This window comes from Stylophora pistillata, chromosome 3 (assembly GCF_964205215.1).
Source record: "Stylophora pistillata chromosome 3, jaStyPist1.2, whole genome shotgun sequence".
In the NCBI taxonomy this organism is placed as follows: Eukaryota; Metazoa; Cnidaria; class Anthozoa; order Scleractinia; family Pocilloporidae; genus Stylophora; species Stylophora pistillata.
The window spans coordinates 14572821-14592236 of record NC_142521.1 but is presented as its reverse complement, the minus strand read 5'-3'; the positions used below and the strand labels follow the sequence as shown (position 1 = coordinate 14592236).

The following is a 19416-nucleotide window of genomic DNA, read 5'->3' as shown; positions in this document are numbered from 1 at the left end:
TCAAAACCTAGAACAACCAACAATTCAACAGCAATTCAAAATATATCGTGAAATAAAATTCAAACATTGTCTCACCAAAAATATTCATGCTTGATATTGCTTGATGATGACGGGAAACTGTGTTAATAACATGCAGGAAAAACGTTTCGGTAACGATATCAGAAACAAACGAACCTCCTCAAAGATTTCGCGTGTGCCAGGCCTACAAAGTTGATGCCCACACGAATATTTAAACAATACAAATGGGTTTGTTAATTTAAAGGCTGCCAAACAAAAGGGCAATAATGACCTTGGAAAAGTTCCGGATTGTTGATATAAAATGAGTTGTTTAAACCAACGGGATTTAGGTCAGAAACAGAGAGTTCTACCAGAAGCAACCGGCTTTTGAGCAGAAGAAACAGGGATTATTAGAGGTAACTAAGAATCATGTCGGATTTCTTATAATTTGTTGAGATGAGTCACTCTCTATCCTTAAGGATTTTCCAAATCGTTCGGTTCAAAAGCAGCACCACTATTTTAGTTCTGATTGAGAACGTACAATAAAAACAAAATTGGTTGGTAGTAGTCTGTTAGTGGACACCGAACAGATTTCATGTTTGCTCATCGAGCTTAAAAAGTCGTGGTGGCTTTTAAAAGTTAACCAGTTATTGCTGACATTTATTGGACTATCGGCCTTTTAAGGCGCTGGTTAAAAAAAAAGGCGTCTGAGAGAAAGGAGCAGCAGCTTTTCGTTGACATTTCGCATCAACCATTTACTTTAGACGGTACTTCAAATGAAAACTGAATTGCAGACTTCTCAAATTCTAGCAAAATAAAGAATATTCCGTAAGAATAAACATGTTCTTTAACATGGTAACGAGGATTCATCTATAGAGAGGGTATCCTTCCGCTTTCGTTATGCGTCACGCAATCGCCTCGTATCACCTGATTCCAAACAGCCACTCAGTATGTTAAGTTTCATGGGCTCGCACCAGCATCACGTAGGGATTTTTTTTTTCGTACCTTTTTGTGACTTCGAGTTCTCCATTAAAATCGTAATCCTTTAATCGCTTTTAAGGACAAGTTTCTAACACCCCACATAACGATTTACTTTTATCTCTATTTTAAAGGGCTTGAAGGCGAACGATTTCTTCGCAAATAGATTGGTTTACCTTAGTAAGCTTTTTAACCAGGTCATTCGTATTCTACAGTAAGGAGGGGTACCCCCCTCCCTTAAAGTTGAGGGATTCTTGTTTTTGCGGAGGCGTCCACGAAAGAGAAAGTTAAAGTAAATTGAAGGATAACCAACGGTCACTGTACAAATCTTAACTAAGCCCCAATGGAGAAAGCTATTCGAAGGAAATTAGATTACTAAGCACCTCTGCATTAATGTAAAGGAAGGTATTCCTCCGCTTAACCTGGAACCTTTCCAGACTTTCGTCATCCATGATCGATGTCGTTTGATCCGAAATTCAGTACATAAAACTGTAAAACCGGGAAAAACACCTTTGCTGTAAGGGGAAGCTCAGCAATTATCCAACTGTAACCTCTGGTCTGAAATTTCAGGCAAGTTACTTTATACAGTGGATACATAAATGATTTAAATCTTTTAGAGAAATGATAGAGCCGAATAAAACAGTTACGCTTTTAATGAAAACCTCGTCTGGTGGCAGAGATGATGTTTCCGCAGAGGTTATGATAAAATAATTTGCTTTATACCTCACCTTTGCTTGACCTGCATATTTGTGTCCATTCGAAAATGGAACTAACATGGAAGTTTCGATGTGACTCTTTTTATTAATTTTTCTATCCTATACAGAAATATGTGAAAATAATAAACCACTAGCACGCTCCAACAAACATTTGTGATCTAATGCGATTTGTATACAATCAAAACTATTTAAGTAAGGATTGTTAAGTTTACCTATCCATCGACCTCGGCCACTGAGAACTTAGACAATTTGCTACACAAATTAGGCATCTTGTAGCGACTGAGCTTTATAAAATTGGTGGATAGTCATAAACAATTGAAAACTTGTCAGGTTCACGTTATTTTAAGCGTCACCCACGAATTGATACAAGTCACCCGCGAGTTGATGCGAGTCACGCACGACTTGATACAAGTCATCACCGTACGCGATTCCATTTTATTATTTTTCATCAATTAATTAGCTGGCGTGGAACAAAAATCAACTTTGATTATGTTAGATCGGTTCCAAGCAGCATGTATCAATCCCACATATATTTAATATGTTTATCAACCATTTATAATTAAAAGTGCTCTTTTCCTCAGTCTTTTCTCGGAAAGTGCGCGCGCCTTTCGTAACCGCCTTCGAGGCTCGCGTGGACTCTCAAGCTATCTCATAATTTGGGCTGGATGATTATCTGTAAACACTAAAGACAGTTTTGAGTCTTCACTAGTTCTCAGAAGCTGGTGTAGGTATGAGGGGTTTTCGTGACTATGAGATTAATCCCAACGACTGTAGCAGTTTACTTCCAGTCAACCATCTTCGAAAGAAGAGAAAGAAAATGCTGACTTGACAAACGTGTGCCGTTCTTCGTTCTTTCCTCTAAAATAACACATATGAGTTTTTTTATAGAAATCTGATGACATTGTAACTTCTAATTTAAAAAACCCCATTGGTTGTTAACGGTTCACTGACCTGCTGTCACATGACGACTGGCTTAGCTTGACAACATCCGACAAGGAAATCATTTCTGGCTAGCTCCATTTAGCTCTAGATTGTGCACCTTGCGATTCTCCAGTTTTCCTGGAAGAGGTTATTTACCTTTCAAACAGGTAAACAAAACGGCCGTCTGAAAGATGTACAACTCCTGAGTTAAAATGAAAATTTTCGTACGAGCTCTTGCCTAAGATATTAATATTGTTTTGTCTGACAGACAATACTGTTTGACTCCTACGAAACTGATTACTTTGACACGCTATCTTGAAGGGTACAAGACACATGGAAAATATCTCTAAATCCTCAGAAATGGGTAAGTACATCATAGCGGAATTTAGTTAGGGTCTATCTTAGCTAAGTTCCAATATTGCCGCAATAATTTCCGGTAGATAATTTCTCTTAGCGAAATTACATTGTAGCAGTAGAGTTGAAAATTTTGGTTATTTTTTTTTTTTAATTATGTGCATTGCATGTATCAAATATGAGTGAGGTATTTAATGTTCAGTTAATATATTTTTTCTTCGGATCAATCTTCTATTTTATCATATTCCTTCAGTGTTTCCGTGTGCGTGTATAAAACCTTGTTGTTGCTCAGTCTACTTTGCCCCTTTGCCCTTGACTTCCGCATAAAGAACGGCAAAGGGACAATTCCCTTCAAAGTATACGTAACCGGCATTCCACGTATTCGGAGTCTCTTAGCTATATAATTACTTAAGATGCAGTTCGCTGACAGCAAAATTGACAGTTTTCTACGCTGTATATCGTTATCGTTTGCGGCATATCGTATCATCGAATTGCTTTCTCCCCCATATTTGGTCCGTCAAAGACAATTGTAGCTTTAAAACGTATTACCAGCAGTATCATCTTTCAATTCTTCCTAAGAATTAGCAGACAAGTGGTGTTATCTATCCTGCAGAAACAAGAAAACTTTTTCGGGGATCAGGATGTTAAACAAAGCGTAGCCTACATCTTTATTATGTCAATGATTCACGGCTCATTTGAATAACGAGTAAAATAGATACCTCACATCATTTTGGTCAGCAGAAGTAATTGGGGACACTGTTCTAAATTAACATGTCAGAGTTTGTGCTGGCCATTCAGATGTTTGAAAGGGTTCAGTCCTCGTCTACCAAGATGACGCAAACAAAAGCTTTGCTAGCGCCCGACCAGCTTTACCTCCCGCTCGGTTAATAATACGTGAATAGCCTACTGGCGTACTAGCAACAGATCATCGATCACTGATCCTCAAGAACATCTTTGAGTGCGATTTTATTTATACAGGAAAATTTTATCGCTTCCATACTTTTTCACTATAACCAATTTGCTGAACAAAACCTGTTAGCGCGTATTAACATGTACTCTGTGTAACTCTAAGCTACGGTACTTTTAGCAGGTTGTTCCAGCATTAAGTGCAGCCGGAAACTGATGAGTGAACACGTCATGCACAAACATCAATTGCCTGATAAGATTGGGGACAAGTGGAAACAGTTGGCACGACATCTAGATTTCCAAGAAGCTGTTATTGGCACGATTGAGAATGACAAGAAGGGCGTCACCAATGAGTGCTGCATCACAGTCATTGTAGCCTGGATCAATCAGGAGGGAAACGATGCTACTATTGAAAGGCTCGCTGATGCTCTAACCAAAATAAGGCTTAAAAAAGTGGCTGAAATACTTCAGGGTACGAAATGTTACTTCGTATTCGGAAGCTGACTCGCGATTAGGGATGATCTCGTTTCACGTTCTAAACATTGGTAGTTTATTCTTAATGATATACTAGACTCATTTCTAAGTCGAACGAAGACAAATGAACGAAATACGCTGAACAAAAACCTCTTAGCGCGTATTAACTCGTGCTCTCTGTATAACTCTAAGCTATGGTACTTTTAGTAAGGGACTAGGGATGATTTCCACTATTGTGTCAACTTTTGTTGAGTTATTTTTTATGCGGCACTTCACCCGTTTTTAAGTCTTACAAAGAGTGAATGACATATGTTTTTTTTCTTATAAATGAAAGTGTAGGTAATGAAAGATATTCTCCATGCAACTTTATTTTAAGGTCTCTTGGTATCAGGAGAGGATGTCGAACCAGGAACAAACGACTCAAAGCAGGTAAATAATTAAACTTCAAGCAGTACAAGTGTAATAGGATAAGACTTAGTTTATATCTCTCTAAGAATCTTTCCTATATGCAAGGATGACTACGGCCATAAGTCGAAAGCTGAAGGATATGGAGCAAAACGAGCTAAAATGTTTCTAAGAGCATTTTCAGAGTTTTTTCCTCTGTAAGAACTGAAACGTTCTTCCCGAAAAAAGTTTAAACTATGCAAGAGGTTAGCGTATAGAGGAGTCATCAGCTTGAGAAAATTTAAAGTTTGATTTGTTATCTTACTGCAGATGGTGAATGGAATTAATGTCATTGAGAAAACCTGCCAACATTTGAAAAAAGAGGTTAGAAACTTCAGAGGTAAAATTAAGTTTTTCTGATTCTTAACAGAAGTAGGTGTTACTAACTTTTAACGGATTTACATTTATAAATAAATAGTGCCATCAACTGGAAGTGAGAAAGCGAGAGCTAGAAAAGGAAAAGTGGAGTATGACAGTGAAGCTTCAAGACAGTTTAGAAGAGGTTGGTAAATAATTGAAAGCCATTTCCTCATTCCCTTTCTGTTTTTGCGTTTCCTTCAAGCATGGTTATAAACTATCCTTTCTCAAACGACGGATACTCCGTGTGGGGAAAACAAAACCTAAAATAATATTTTCCTGTGTACTTTTTGATAAAACAGAGCAATAAATTACGTACAAGAATTCACCAACTGGAAGAGGAGCTGTCTAGAGTGAAACAAGAACTTCACGACACTTCTCTAGAGGTTGGCAACCACATTTTACGCTTTGTTTTGGTTCTTGCTTCTCTAGACAACACACATACCTTGCCATATAATTTCCAATATAATGACACCTTGTAACAATTGCTCAATGCTCCAAGAGTTTTTCGCAAAGCCTAATTCTGAAGACTTTTGCTTTGATTTCATCTACTATGGAACAGTGTAAAAAGTGGAAGACCAGAAGTTCGAAGCCGAAAGAGGACTTGGCTGGAATAAGAGGAGACAGGCCAGAGCAAGTAAGCAGATGTTTTCTTGATTCGCCTTTTAATTTGGCGATTTTTCGTTGGGTATGTCCTCAGGTTTAAAGAAATTTCTTGAGCATATTCACAAGTATGGCGTGCTTTTTAGCTTATCCCCGAATCACGTGCACAAAGATAAGTACCCACTAGTCATTACCTAAAGACTCCTGGTGATAACGACAGAATAATATAGTCACGCGTGTGGCGAGCGGTGCGTCTTGTTTAAGAGTTCTCGCACGGCCTTATAATTAAGTATTTACGCATTAATCCTGCTATGAGCAAATTGTAACTCACCTCACTACTTTTCCTTCTGATGACATTCAACGTTCTGTTTACATTTGAAGAATTTAGCCCAGAACTTTGACATTTCACACCGGGAAGATGACTCAGAAGATATCACAAATTACCTTGAACCAGAAAGAGCAGACAAAGAGGGTGAAATCAACGAAAGGCTGAAAGACCTCAACGATCGCCTTTATAAAAATGTAACGTCTGTGTTAGAAGTGCCAGAAATAAAAGAAGACAAACTGAAAGTTCCTGTCACGCTCGATCTCTTGGGAAAAATCAGTAAAAGGCTACAAGAGCTATACAGCGCTGTCCTCTCCATGGTGGCTGAGACTTGCAAATGCAGCGAGGAGGTGAAACGAGAGTTTTACGACTTTGCTTATCACGGTCTCAGAGCGGAACACAACGACGCGGTGCATCGAGTTGAGGATTTGGCAACGGCGCAAGATAAAATGACCGACGAAGAAAAAAAAGAGTTTGGCAAACTCCTACATTATCAGAGCAACCGGCAGAGACAGGTTAATAGATTGGAAAATCTGTGGAGAGGTCTTTTCTCAACGGTATGGATGAAAATTTGCTTTTAAATTTGTATTGGAACACCCGGAGACATTTTATGATTAAAAAAAAAAAAAAAAAAGAGAAAGAAAGAAATCCACAGTGCTTTCAAAAAGATTCGCACCTAAGACTTTGAGGTCTGTACTGCTTTGTTTCATAACGAGAGGATGTTTTTTATTTGTTTGGTACAAGAGATTGTAATCTCTTTTTTGGTATATACAACAGAATCTCACGGTATTTGGGTCTATTGTTTCTAAAACTCCATTTTCGTTTTTGAAAGAATAGGTTATAGTGAATGTTTAGCGAAAAACTTTAACATCGGATACAAACTAACAATTTCATAATTAAAAAACAACGATCAAGAAATATCAAGGAACAAAACGTAGTTCATATCAAAAAGTTAATTTTCATGTCTTCATGAAATACAGCCTGAAGGAACTCCTCATTCTACTTACTCTGAACCATGTGGAGTCCCCGGAAAGACATGTCATTGGGAAAAGGTAAATGTTGAGCTTATGAATGAAGTTAACAAATTGCTCTCCAAAAAACGTTGAGGTTGAGAAATAAAGCTCTCCTAAGATGAAATTCTTTTACATATTTATTTCCATCCACTCTTTGTTTGATCTGAAAACTGCTTGTTCCTTTGTTTCTTTTCTGGTCTTCGCCGCTTTGAGAACTTACCTAATAGCAGATTTAGATTAGCGGTCAAGAGGATCCAGCGGGCTACCCACGTGACCTCTGGGTATTTTAATCACCTCTCAAAGTTTTTCCAGCGATAGGATCGCGTATTATCAATCAAGTTTAAATATTTCAGTTTCGCTTATCTTAAGATATCTCTTGCTCATTAAAGCTCTAGCGGAAAAACTGTATTTTCGGAATGAAACTTTGGACCTACCTATCAAAAAATTTACGGATCCACCCTTGTTTGCATGCCGTTTTTGACGTTTGGCAGCCTTGAAGACATGACCTTATTCATTCTTAACAGAACATTTTTTTACTCTACTGTATAGGAATTGAGACGACAATGTACAGACCCAGTCGCCAGGTCCAAACCTAAGGCCAGGCCAGGTGAACAGATTGCCAGTCCAGTGACAGAAACAACGAGAGAGGATGAAAAGTTTGGAACGTATTTTACTAAAGTAGGTCCCGTAAGCTGTTAAATTAATTCTCTAATGGTCCGGGTAGAGGATCCAGTCGGTCTCACCATTTTACCCCCACAACACCCCTCTGTATCTGGGAGTACAAACGTAACAAATTATCAGGGGAGGTTATGGAAAATTTGGGAAATTGCTTGTGACAGATCGATTTATATCCGATATACTCTGGCTCACTTTGTAACTCAACTGGGGAAAATTCTGGCAAAAACTTTCTATTTTTTCTGTCTGTTTGCTGGCTTTTGAGGTCTAAGAAACGTCAATGAACTGGCAATTCTATCGAGTGAATATCTAAAAAATAAATGGTTTCATAAAGTTATCGAGTGAGAAATAGTAAAAAAGAGAAACCGAATAAGTTAAACACCATTCCTCCTTTTCCAATATCAGTCCTGTCAATTGGTTCCATCATATGGTGCCTCTACATTATTTGCCATGGAGTAAATGATTCTTCTCTTACAGATCAAAAAGACTGCAAAGAAGACCCTTAGCGGAAAAAAAGGAAGCGAAGAAAATCTGTGTCGCCTTATGTCCTATTCGCCAATAAATCACAGGAATTCTTGAATGGTTTAGGAAAGATAGTTAAATTGCACATAACACTAGGTGACTGGTCGTCGAAAATCTACCAAACGCATAAAGTCAGTATTAGCAAACTAAGTCACATTGTAGTAGTTAGCTGAGAGACATTTAAGACTTGTAAATCAATGTTAAAGACCTGTCTTTTTTGACGCGAACGGGACACTGAGACCATGCGAGACGCCCAACCCGCACGAGAATTTAGACTTAAAAAGTATACAGATGTAAATGCATTAAAAGAGCTAAGACAAAGAAACTAACGATGGTTACATGACTGCAAATTATTTTAAGTAACATGTACCCTTATGATTCCATTTAGCGTCCGGGCCGGGCGGGCCCTCATTTACTCTTGGTACCCCAAATGAGGGCACTTATTGGGGACAAGGCGCATTTTCCTGCACAGGAAAACCCAAACGGAATTTCTGCCTCTGGCCCTTAACGGCCAGAATAATAATTAAGACTTTGCTTGTGACGAAGGAGAGGCAGTAAGCATTATCATAGCTTACGAGCAGGTCGTTGTTTGGTCTTGTCACACAACGACGTGGGAGAGTGAGTGTTGCGTGACGAGTCCAAATTAGGGGTCAGAGTATTCATCTCGGTGTTGTTGTCTTTCGAGTTTGCGGATCATACAACGGGCTTATGCAATTTTGTCAGTCTTTTTAAAAATTTACAAGGGCTTATTCATCCCAAATTGTACGCGAAAAAAAGTCAGTCCGGGATAGTAATCAGAACCAAAAACCAAACAGACCAATCGTTGCTCTCTGCAGAAAAGTGATTCGTGGGAGTCAGCATTAGTTGTACTGTCAGCCTTATTATGACATTGATCTCTTTGTTCTTGGCGCTTGGACTTCGTATCAGCAAAAAGGCTCAAGAATTCCACGATTAATAGTTATTCTCGGTCAAAAGTGTCATAATTCTCTTCTACGGACGTGAGGAGGCTAAGCGTCGGCTTTAGCTGGCTGGTCAGCTTTAAAAAAGAATTTAATGACTTAGGTTTTACGCACGAACAAACGTTTTGATGATGATGCTGGCGTTGTAACAGTGTGGTGATGCATATGTTGCAATCTCGTTCAGTTTTGGAGGCTGCAGGTATACCACGTCAGTTGTATGCAGAGATCATGTTTCCGCAGAGGTAATTAGATCAATTATCTTTATATCTCACCTTAGTTTTGACCTGCATAAATTTGTGTCAAAGTCGACCACATCTTCCTATCGAATAACTTCCGTATAGTGTTGCATAACATTCAGACGGCAATCATAGCTTAATAGGCATTGTCAGCAGTCATCATTCAAACCTGCTTAAGAATTAACAGAAGAGGAGTTTATTAATCTGTTCCAAGGTTGCTCTGGGATAAGGATGCTAAACAAATATGCGCTATTAACCAAGCGTGAGGTCAAGATGGTTGGATATTGGCCGAGTTCTTTTTCTGCATTTTTATGGACCGAATCGAAGTCGAGATCCATAAAAATACGAAAAATGAACGAGGCTAAAAATTCAGCCATCTTGACCGAACAAGCTTGGTTAATAAAGGATTTAGTATATTGCAAAAAGAGTTTGTTATATTAAGAATTAAGAATGACTTGTTTACGTCTAGAGCCGGGAAAGACAGCCAACTGTGTTTGTGGTGCAACCAACTCGTGAGAGTCATTTCTATTTTCTTTGTTTTGACTACCTTCTGCCGCTTTTTGCGTTTCCATCGCCGAAATTGTCCAAGGGTTACAAATGTAGTTCTTATACTATATTTTTCATGCGCGGATCAATGTGAGTAATCCCGATCGGGCAAGATGGGCCCATTTTGCCCGCTCGGGCCGCCACTCAAAACACAGGATTCGCTTCATCTTGTCCACGGGCGCTGCGAGCAAAGTAATAATAATGCTAATATTGTATCTACAGCATGATTATGTCAAGGGTTCTATTTGCCCGTTTGGATGACCACTGAATGAGATACTTGATGTATTTTGGGTCAACAAGGTAATCGGGGGCTCGCCTCCTAATCAACACGTCTGCGCAGAATTTTATTCCTATTGCAATTTCTGTTGTAACTATTTCTCTTTAATCGCCAAACTATCCAATCGGATGTCGATGAGGATTCGGTCTTGGTCTACCCAGATGACGGAAACAAAACATTTTCTTGTGTCCTGAAAACCTTACCTCACGCTCGATCAATAGTGCATAAAAAAAAAACTACTGACGTACTTCGTCGAGAAGTCAGAACATCTGTCTATCATGGTCGTTTCTGCACTTTAATTTTTCCCAAAACCATTTTGCCGAGAAGTAGGTCTTCGCATGCACTCTGTGTAATTCTGTGTTATGTTGCCTTTAACAGGTGATTCTAGGAACAAGTGCGGCAGGAAACTTCGGATGACAGAGGACATTATGAATGATCACCTACCGCACGAAGAGATTGGGACCAAGTGGAAACACCTAGCACGACAACTTAAGTTCCAACAAGCTGCCATTGACACGATCGAGAGTGACAGAGGCGCTTCTACTAACGAATGCTGCATCGCGGTCATTGTAAGGTGGATTAATGAGAGAGGAGAAGATGCTACTGTCGAAAAGTTTGATGAAGTTCTAAGAAGGATAGGACTGAGGAACGTAGCTGAAAAACTTCAGGGTATGTAATGTTACTCCGTGTTCGTCAAAGCGATAGGTAACAAGCGATTAGGGATGAACTATATATATCTTTCATTTCAAGAAGCTAAAATACAAGCCCCATACCTGTAAGACATTGCACAACTTTATTTTTCAGAGTCCTTGTCTTCACCGGAGAAGGAAGAACCAGGAGCAAACTCCCCTAATCAAGTAAATACTAAAGAAAAATAGGCGTAAAACAATATATGCTAGAGGATAAGGCCTTAGACCTCTCTTTGAGTCTGTCCTAAATTTATCACCATAAACTTAAAGTAGAAGTATACTAATTAAATGCGTTTTATCTTTAATTTTTGTCCCTTATAACAGCTGAAACAGCGTTCTTCCCAGAAAAGTTTGAACTTTGCAAGGGTTTAGCCAGGAGAGGAGTCCTGGGCATGAGAAATTTTGACCCTCGATATGTTATCTCATTTCAGATAGAAAATAGAATGAATGAGATGGAGAAAAACTGGGGACTTTTGAAAAAAGAGGTACGAAATTCTTTGAGAAAATGCGTTTCTCCTGATTCTTAGTAGATATATCTATTACTAACTTGAGACGGATTTATATTTTTATTTCTAAACAACGCCACCAGTTGCAAGACAAGATTCAGGAGTTAGAAAAGGAAAATCAGAGTATAACGCAAGAGAATCTGGAACTGAAAAAAAAAAATGGCTATATTAAAAAAACAACTTCAAGACACTTCTCGCGCTGAAGAGGTTGGTAATCATACTTTTGATCTGTTCTTGTTTATGCTCCTCTAAACCGTCGCGCGTACCTCGAAGCTCAATCCGATCTGATAAGGGTGAATTCATTTTCCCCTAAGATGGTCTCAATGTGGTAGTGGCTTTTACGGTTAACGGTTAATATTTTGGCTTTTTTACGGCTAACTGTTATTTTTTTTCCATTACGATTAACAGGAATTGTTAAAAATTAATTGCTATTGTTCTAAGAAGTAAAATATTAAATCCCATCGTTGTAAGACATACTGAAAGTCTTAAGGAAAATTTGAGATGAAAAAGTATTTTTGTGTGTGTAGACTCTCGGTGAACTATAGCCGGAAAGAAATCAGAAAGTCGTAGAATAGTAGAGCTGTCATAACTATGGCGCGCCGAAGCGGACAAAAATACTTGTGTATGGATATGTAAGACTTGTTTTGTAATTATAAAATATACGACTTGTTGCGAAAATATGAAACTTGTTTTGTAAAATATACGACTTGTTGCGGAAATATAAACTTGTTTTGTAAAATACAAGACTTGTTGCAGAAATGTAAGACTTGTTTTGTAAAATATACCACTCGTTGCGAAAATATAAGACTTGTTTTGTAAAATATGAGACTTGTTGCAGATAAGACTTGCTCGCGGTGAAAAATAATACTTTAAGAGCGCCCACTGTTCGTGGTTAGCTGCTTTGCAGCAGGGCGCACGCCGATTAGTTGCTTTGTTCGCGCCAAATTCAAATGACGAGTGCGATGATAAGTTGAACAGAGTTATTCCTCAGGTTTTCACCTGCTTCTTTATCTGCCACAAACAAGTTTCGTCTAACGTCCTCGCAAATTTGTTTTGCAAGTTCTAACACTCCAAGAAAAGCTCTTAACGCATCCGCCATCTCAGTTTTTTGAGGCTCGAGGAACAGTGGGCTGTGTTCCACTTACCGCTGAACACTCAAATCGCTGGCGCTGTTAAAGTATTATATTTATACAAAGTCGTACATTTTACAAAACAAGTGTTATTTTCGCAACAAATCGTATATTTTACAAAACAAGTTTTATGTTTCCGCAACAAGTCGTATATTTTACAAAACAAGTTTATATTTCCGCATTAAGTCTTAAAATTTACAAAACAAGTCTTATATATCCGTACACAAGTATTTTTGTCCGCTTCGGCGCGCCATACAAAACGTCTGTCAACTCGCGCAACGACATCCATGCGACAAATTATGCCGACTCTTTCGACACTTCCGGTATCGATTGTTATTCTCGCCACCAGAACACATAAACGCATAACACATCAGACTCAACACTCAACAAAAGATCTCGAGATTTTATTTGGTGGTTAGATAACGGTTAAAATTTAATTACGGCTAACGGTTAACCCCATTCAGACCCTCCTGTAACGATATCGCTAAATGAGTCAGAATTGTTCAGAAATTGTTCCTGGAAACTTTCTTCTGATATCTCAGTATTCTCAGACAGAAAATAGAATGAATGAAATGGGAAAAAACTGGGAACTCTTGAAAAAAGAAGTACGAAATTCTTTGAGAAAAAAATATCTCTCCTGATTCTAAGCGAAGATATTTATTTCTAGCCAAAAAGGATTTATATTTCTACTAATAAACAACGCCACCAGTTGCAAGTCAGAATCCAGGAGCTCGAAAGGGAAAATCAGATCATAACACGAAGGCCTTATCGAACTTTAGAAAAGGTTGTTAAATAATTACAGACCTTAACTTAGGTTATACGTTTCCAATCTGTTCACCACGGTGACATAAAGTTCTTTGTTAAAGGACGAAGACATTGTCGAAACCTTTCCCTCAATCTGATACAGACATAATGATAAAGAACGGTGTATGTTGTACTGTTTGATAAAACAGAACCAGAAATTGTACACAAGAAATCTGGAACTGGAGGAGGAACTGACCAGAGTAAAACAACAACTTCAAGACACTTCTCAAAAGGTTGGTAACCATATTTTCTGATCTGTTCGTGTTCATAGTCCTCTAGGCCGTCGCGCGTACCTCGAAGCTTGATCCGATTTAATATGGTTGAATTTCATTTTCCTGTAATAATATTGCTAAATGCGATGAAATTGTTCAGAAGTTGTTACGCAAAATTTCTGCTGATATCTGAACTCTTGGAAAAAGAGGTACAAAATGCTTTGAGAAAATGCATTTCTCCTGATTCTTAGCGGAGGTATCTATTACTAAATTGAAAGGAATTTATATTTTCACCACTTAACAACGCCACCAGTTTCTAGACAGAACCCAGGAGCTTAATAAGGAAAATCAGAGTATAACACAAGGGAATCTGGAATTGGAGCAAAAACTGGCCATGGTAAAACAACAACTTCAAGACTTCAAGACTTCTCACGCTCAAGAGGTTGGTAATCATATTTTCTGATGTGTACTTGTTCATGTTCCCTTAAACCGTCGCGCGTAGCTCGAAGCTCAATAGCATAAAACAAGTGTTCGCTACCCCTTACTTACCTGGCACCCTAAGGTGGGAAGTAAATACCCACCACTTTCACTAACATTGAGGTGAATGATTGTTTTAGTGTATACCAAACAGATGCTAAACAAATAAGTTTATTTCTGTCAATATCAAATAAATCAAACTCTTGACGCGCGATTTTACCCTCTCGGTGGTGAATGGTGCTCACTAATCACCTCCGAACCAGCCAATCAAAGCCCGCCAAAAGTATTACTCTCCTGGATGGTATTTTCTAAGGACATGTACAGTTATTATATAGCTGGCAGTGCCCGTGGTCAAGATGGAGCGAATCCTTTGTTCTGATTGGCTGGCCGAGCGGATAAGATGGGGCCATCTTGCCCGCTCGGGACTGCCTACTTTGATACTGCGCAAGATAAAAAGTGTGTGGGGGCGGACTTACAAAGTTCGTAACTCTTGAAACGCGACGAAGTCGCAAAAAGCGGCTAAAGACAGTCAAAACAAAGAAACAATTAAACGAGCCTCTTAGGTACACTGTGCTACAAACACAGTTGGTTTTCTCTCCCGGCTCTCGTCGAAATAAACAAAAACGCAAAAAAAAAAGGACTCGGCCAATATCCAGCCATCTTGACTGAACAAGCTTGGTCAATGACGCAAATATATTAGTCATTTGTGGCGAGCGTCGCGTCTTTTCAATAGTTTTAGCCCGGCCGGCTAAATAGATAAGTTTTTACAGACACTGTTTTCTGTTATCTATCTCTGTCTCACATTCGTTCGTTTTTCCGATGATAAAGAGTGTTCTATTCATTTTTGCAGGATTTGGAGGACAACTTTGATATGTCACACAGAGAGAATGATTCAGAAGATACCAGAGATGATGCCGCGCGTGAAGTTGATGAAAAGCTGAAAGACCTCAACCAACAACTCCATAGAAAAGTGACGTCTCTTTTGCAAGTGCCAGAAGTAAAGGAAGACAAACTGAGAGTTCCTGTGACACTAGACCTTTTAAAAAGACTCAGTGTAAGTCTGCAAGAGTTATACAGCTCTGTCCTTTCAATGGCGGCCGAGACTTTTAAATGCAGCGAAAAGGTGAAACGGGAATTTTATGATTTTGCGTATCACGGTATCAGAGCGGAACACAACGATTTGGTGCACCGAGTTGAGGATTTGGCAACGGCACAAGAAGAAATGACAGACGAAGAGAAAAAGGATTTTGGTAAACTCCAAAAACTTCAGACCAACCGACAGAGAGAGGTTGATAAACTTGAAAATCTGTGGAAAGGTCTGTTCTCACCGGTAAGGATACCTGCATGTTAATTAATTGAAAAATGTCGCTTTTAAATCTATATTGATACGTGTGGAAATTCTAGGAAAGAAAAGAGATCCGAAGTGCTTTCAAGGAGATTCGAACAGACCCTTTGATCTGCACTATTTTGTTTCATAACGAAAGGAATTATTTGGTAAAGAAAACATAATCGAAAGATATCTAAGTCTGATAATCTAATAGTTTCCGTTTCATCTTTTTAACAGAGCAAAGCTGGGTAGTTAGGTAGTGGGCTTTTATCGAAATTTTTCAACATTGGAGAGTACTAAGAATTGATAGCTAAAACACAACATATAAGTTTTAAAAAATCCTGTTTTTTATGTCTTTAGGCACTGCAACCTGAAAGTCTTCCTCCATCTTCCTATTCTGCACCATGTGGGGCGACTTGTTATTCTGAAAAGGTAATGAATAAGTCGATAAATTGCTTTTCGAAAAAATTCGAGGTTGAAATAAAGCTCTCATAGGACAAAACTATAATACATGTTTATATTCATCCTCTCTTTGTTTGATCTGAGAACTGTTTGTTCCTTTGTTTTTTTCTGGTCTTCGTCGCATTGAAAACTTACTCAGTGGCGGATCCAGATTAGCGGTCATGGGGATTTAGACCACGCACGTGACTTCTGGGTACTCTCATTACTTCTGTGAAACCAAAGTTTTTCCAACAATAGGATCGCATCTTTTCAATCAAGTTTAAATATTCAATTTCTCTTATCTTTAAATATTTCTTGCTCATCAAGGCGCTAGCGGAAAAATCGTGCTTTCAGAAAGAAAGTTTGGACCCATCCATCAAAAATTCGCAGATACACCCTTGTTATCAAGCAGTTCTTTACGTTTGGCAGCCCTGAAGACATGACCCTATTCACTCCTGACAACATTTTTTTTACTCTGCTACATAGGACTCGAGGCGAAAATGTACAGACCCAATTGCTCAACCCAAATCCAGGGTCAGGCTAGGTGAACAGAACACCAGTCCAGTGGCAAAAACTATGAGAAAGGATAAAAAGTTCGGAAGGCGTTTTACAAATGTAGGTCCCGCAAGATGTTTAACTTATTCTCTAATGGTCCGGATGGAAGACCCACTCAGTCTCACCGCGCTTTTACCCCCTCAATACCCCTCTGCATCTGGGTGTACAAATGTAACAAATCATCAGGGAAGGTTAACGAAAATTTCGGGAAATTGCGTGTAACAGATTGATTTATATCCGATTTACTCTGGCTTACTTTGTAATTCAGAAACTGGGAAAAATTCTGGCAAAAGACTTTTCACTTCGTCCGTCTGTTTGTTGGTTTTCGAGTGAGAAAGATTGAGGCCTAGCTAACGTCAATGAACTGGCAATTTTACCGAGTTATAGAGTAAAAAATAGTGAAGAAGAAAACCGAATAAGCTGAACAGCCATTCCCTCTTTTCCAGTATCAGTCTCGTCAACTTGTTTCTATATTATTTGCCATAGAGTAAATGCTTCTTCTCTTACAGATGAAGAAGACCTTCTTCGGAAAAAAAAGAAGCGAAGAAAATCTGTGCCGCCTTATGTCATACTCAGCAATGAATCACAGGGATTCTTGAATGGCTCAAGAAGGATGATTCAATCGCACATGGCATAAGGTGACTAGTCGACGAAAATCTAGCAAACGCACAAAGTCAATGAATATCTAGCAAAAGGCACAAGGTTGACAATATCTAGCAAACGTACAAAGTCAACAAAGAATTACTGCAAACGAACAAAGTCATATTGTAGCAGATTGCTGGTTAGTAGTGCTTTATTGCAAAGGGAGTAAAAATGCCTCAATAAATTGGATCTAAGCCAAACCCGATATGAACTTGACGATGATAAGGTTCCATTGGTGAAATTACGCAGACTTCAAAATTGAGCAGCTAGGCTTTTATACAACATACCAAGATACTCTCATATTACATCTAACAGTTTTTTGCATTGGTAACGGGTTAAATTTGACTTTTTAAAGTTATTTTATTGACATTTGAAATATACATGTATTATAGGTAACAATGCAATAATATCAGATCTTCTAAAGGTTTACCTTGACAACTACCAAATGTCCTGACCCTAGAATCGCATCAATGAATAAAATCTCGCATTCTGATTGGTTAACGAAGCGAGGTATTTACTGTTGAACTGCGAGTTGAAAACGAGGCTAAGTGTTGTTAACTGTTGTTTCGCATCTACGTAAACATAACAATTTTAAGTAATGCTGTTTCTTTTTTTTCTCATTTTTATTTCGTTACGCGATTCAAGGAAAATCCATTACTTCACTCGTGAATTCCGCATTACATTGCACCTGAAAACCGATATCGCACGAATCGTGCGATATCGGTTTTCGCGTGCAATGTAATGCGGAATTCCCTCGTCAAGTAATGATGAAGAACATGCTTTTTCGGTGGCTACTCGGAAACTATGTAGCAAGCTACCCCATGCCAGGGTCTACGTAATAGGAGACAATCGATACTTTAAAATAAATCTTAAAGACCTATCTTTTAGAATTGCTTTTCATTAGATTTCATCTTATGTGATATTTATAAATGGCTTGTAGTTTCGATTTATGTGAAAGTAGATGCTAGCGTCAGAGGGATAATTTCAAAACACTTACATGTCTCCTCATTCGCTAAAGAACAAAAAAAATGTTCCAAGTTCACCTAAATCACCTAAATTTGATAGACTTGCTGTGAATTTGGCATACCATCACCGTTTCTAGCATGAGGGTCAAAAGTATAAAATGAACCATTTGATTCACTTAAAGTGGTCAAAGTGACATTTCTAAAATTAACAATTACCTGCCTGTATGTTGTTAAAGTATTCATCAATGCTGAACAAAAGGAAAGGCAACAAAGGGTGTCATTCGCATTCATCAGCCTTGTCGGCGCTCTCCATATTTATTTCGTATATATCACAATCAAGCTTTAGTTTTTCAAAACTCGCGAACGGCATTTCGGCAAGACCAACACATTTTGAGGAATGTTAACCGTCATTGAGCAAACGAAAACTTAATGCTGTGTTGGAGAAGTTCTCTTTTGACTCAAAGGTTGAAAAACAATTGGACTCGACGCTCGAATAGATGCTCTCCACGGACGAAATCGACTCAGAATTTGTCTCAAAGCCTAAACAGTCATTTGAGTTTGTAGTTGAATGGTTAGCTAACGAGCGACCCACATTTTGTTGAATAGTTAGCTTCAACGAGTGATCCACAATTTGAATCTATGATTGCAAGCTTTTCTTTAGTCTCAACCAGCAATGTAACTCAGTGGTCGAATTATTTACCTCAACGGGCATTTCCACGTGCATTTTACCTGATGTCATCACAAGTATCCCGGATATAAAAAACACAATCAACTGCGCACGTCTCCGATCTTCCATTCGACAAATTTTGGCTCTTTCTCGCTATTGTAAAAAATAGGCTGCTGCCTCGCTAGGGCTCGCCAGCAATAAGTTTCCTAATTTAAAAGATGTTTAGAAATAACCTTTATTCACAATAATCACCAAAAATGTTAACAATGTGATAAAATGCTCGAGGATCCAAAAGTGCATTAAAATGTCAACTAAAAATCTAAGAAAAACAATAATGATAATGATACGACCCGGAGTCTAACATCTTACAAGTTACAATTCTCTTTTTATGAAAAAATATCACTAGCCTTAACTACATAATTCTTAATTATGAGATGGAGAAGAACACGATCACAGGAAGATTTGTTGGCATTCAAGAAACTTAAGAACCACGTCACTTATATAAGCACACGGGCTAAGCGGGCTTTCTACTCAGACTTCGTTAACGACAATAGTCAAGACCAAGGAAGGCTATTCAGGGCTACTCGATCACTGTTACTTCCGAGGAACGAGTTGTGTTTTCCAGAATACACGGATAATTCAATCTTAGCCAATGACATTGGGCGGTTTTTTGACGGTAAGATTGCAAAAATTCGGGC

General features: G+C 38.5%; 2 protein-coding genes across 7 annotated transcripts; both read left to right on the top strand.

Moving 5' to 3' along the window:
- Positions 1-2642: 2642 nt before the first annotated feature.
- On the top strand, positions 2643-8610 carry LOC111330974 (uncharacterized). 5 transcript variants are annotated; one of them, XM_088752558.1, is made up of 12 exons: positions 2643-2779; positions 2881-2976; positions 4057-4344; positions 4723-4775; positions 5061-5114; positions 5209-5292; positions 5450-5533; positions 5710-5784; positions 6132-6632; positions 7056-7127; positions 7638-7766; positions 8241-8610. In XM_088752558.1, the coding sequence occupies exons 2-12, from the start codon at positions 2946-2948 to the stop codon at positions 8340-8342; spliced, it is 1473 nt and encodes a 490-aa protein (XP_088608684.1). In that variant the 5' UTR covers positions 2643-2779; positions 2881-2945; the 3' UTR covers positions 8343-8610. The 5 variants fall into 5 exon arrangements, with proteins under 5 accessions (XP_088608684.1, XP_088608681.1, XP_088608686.1 ...); XM_088752555.1 differs by having other exon boundaries at positions 4054-4344; XM_088752560.1 differs by having other exon boundaries at positions 2660-2779; positions 2934-2976.
- Positions 8611-11107: 2497 nt separating this feature from the next.
- Positions 11108-17966, top strand: LOC111331007 (uncharacterized). 2 transcript variants are annotated; one of them, XM_088752572.1, is made up of 9 exons: positions 11108-11160; positions 11424-11477; positions 11582-11705; positions 13582-13665; positions 13958-14086; positions 14972-15451; positions 15809-15880; positions 16376-16504; positions 16954-17966. In XM_088752572.1, exons 3-9 carry the CDS (start codon positions 11658-11660, stop codon positions 17041-17043), a joined length of 1032 nt encoding a protein of 343 aa, XP_088608698.1. In that variant the 5' UTR covers positions 11108-11160; positions 11424-11477; positions 11582-11657; the 3' UTR covers positions 17044-17966. The 2 variants fall into 2 exon arrangements, with proteins under 2 accessions (XP_088608698.1, XP_088608699.1); XM_088752573.1 differs by lacking the exons at positions 11108-11160; positions 11424-11477 and having other exon boundaries at positions 11589-11705; positions 13495-13665.
- Positions 17967-19416: the final 1450 nt, after the last annotated feature.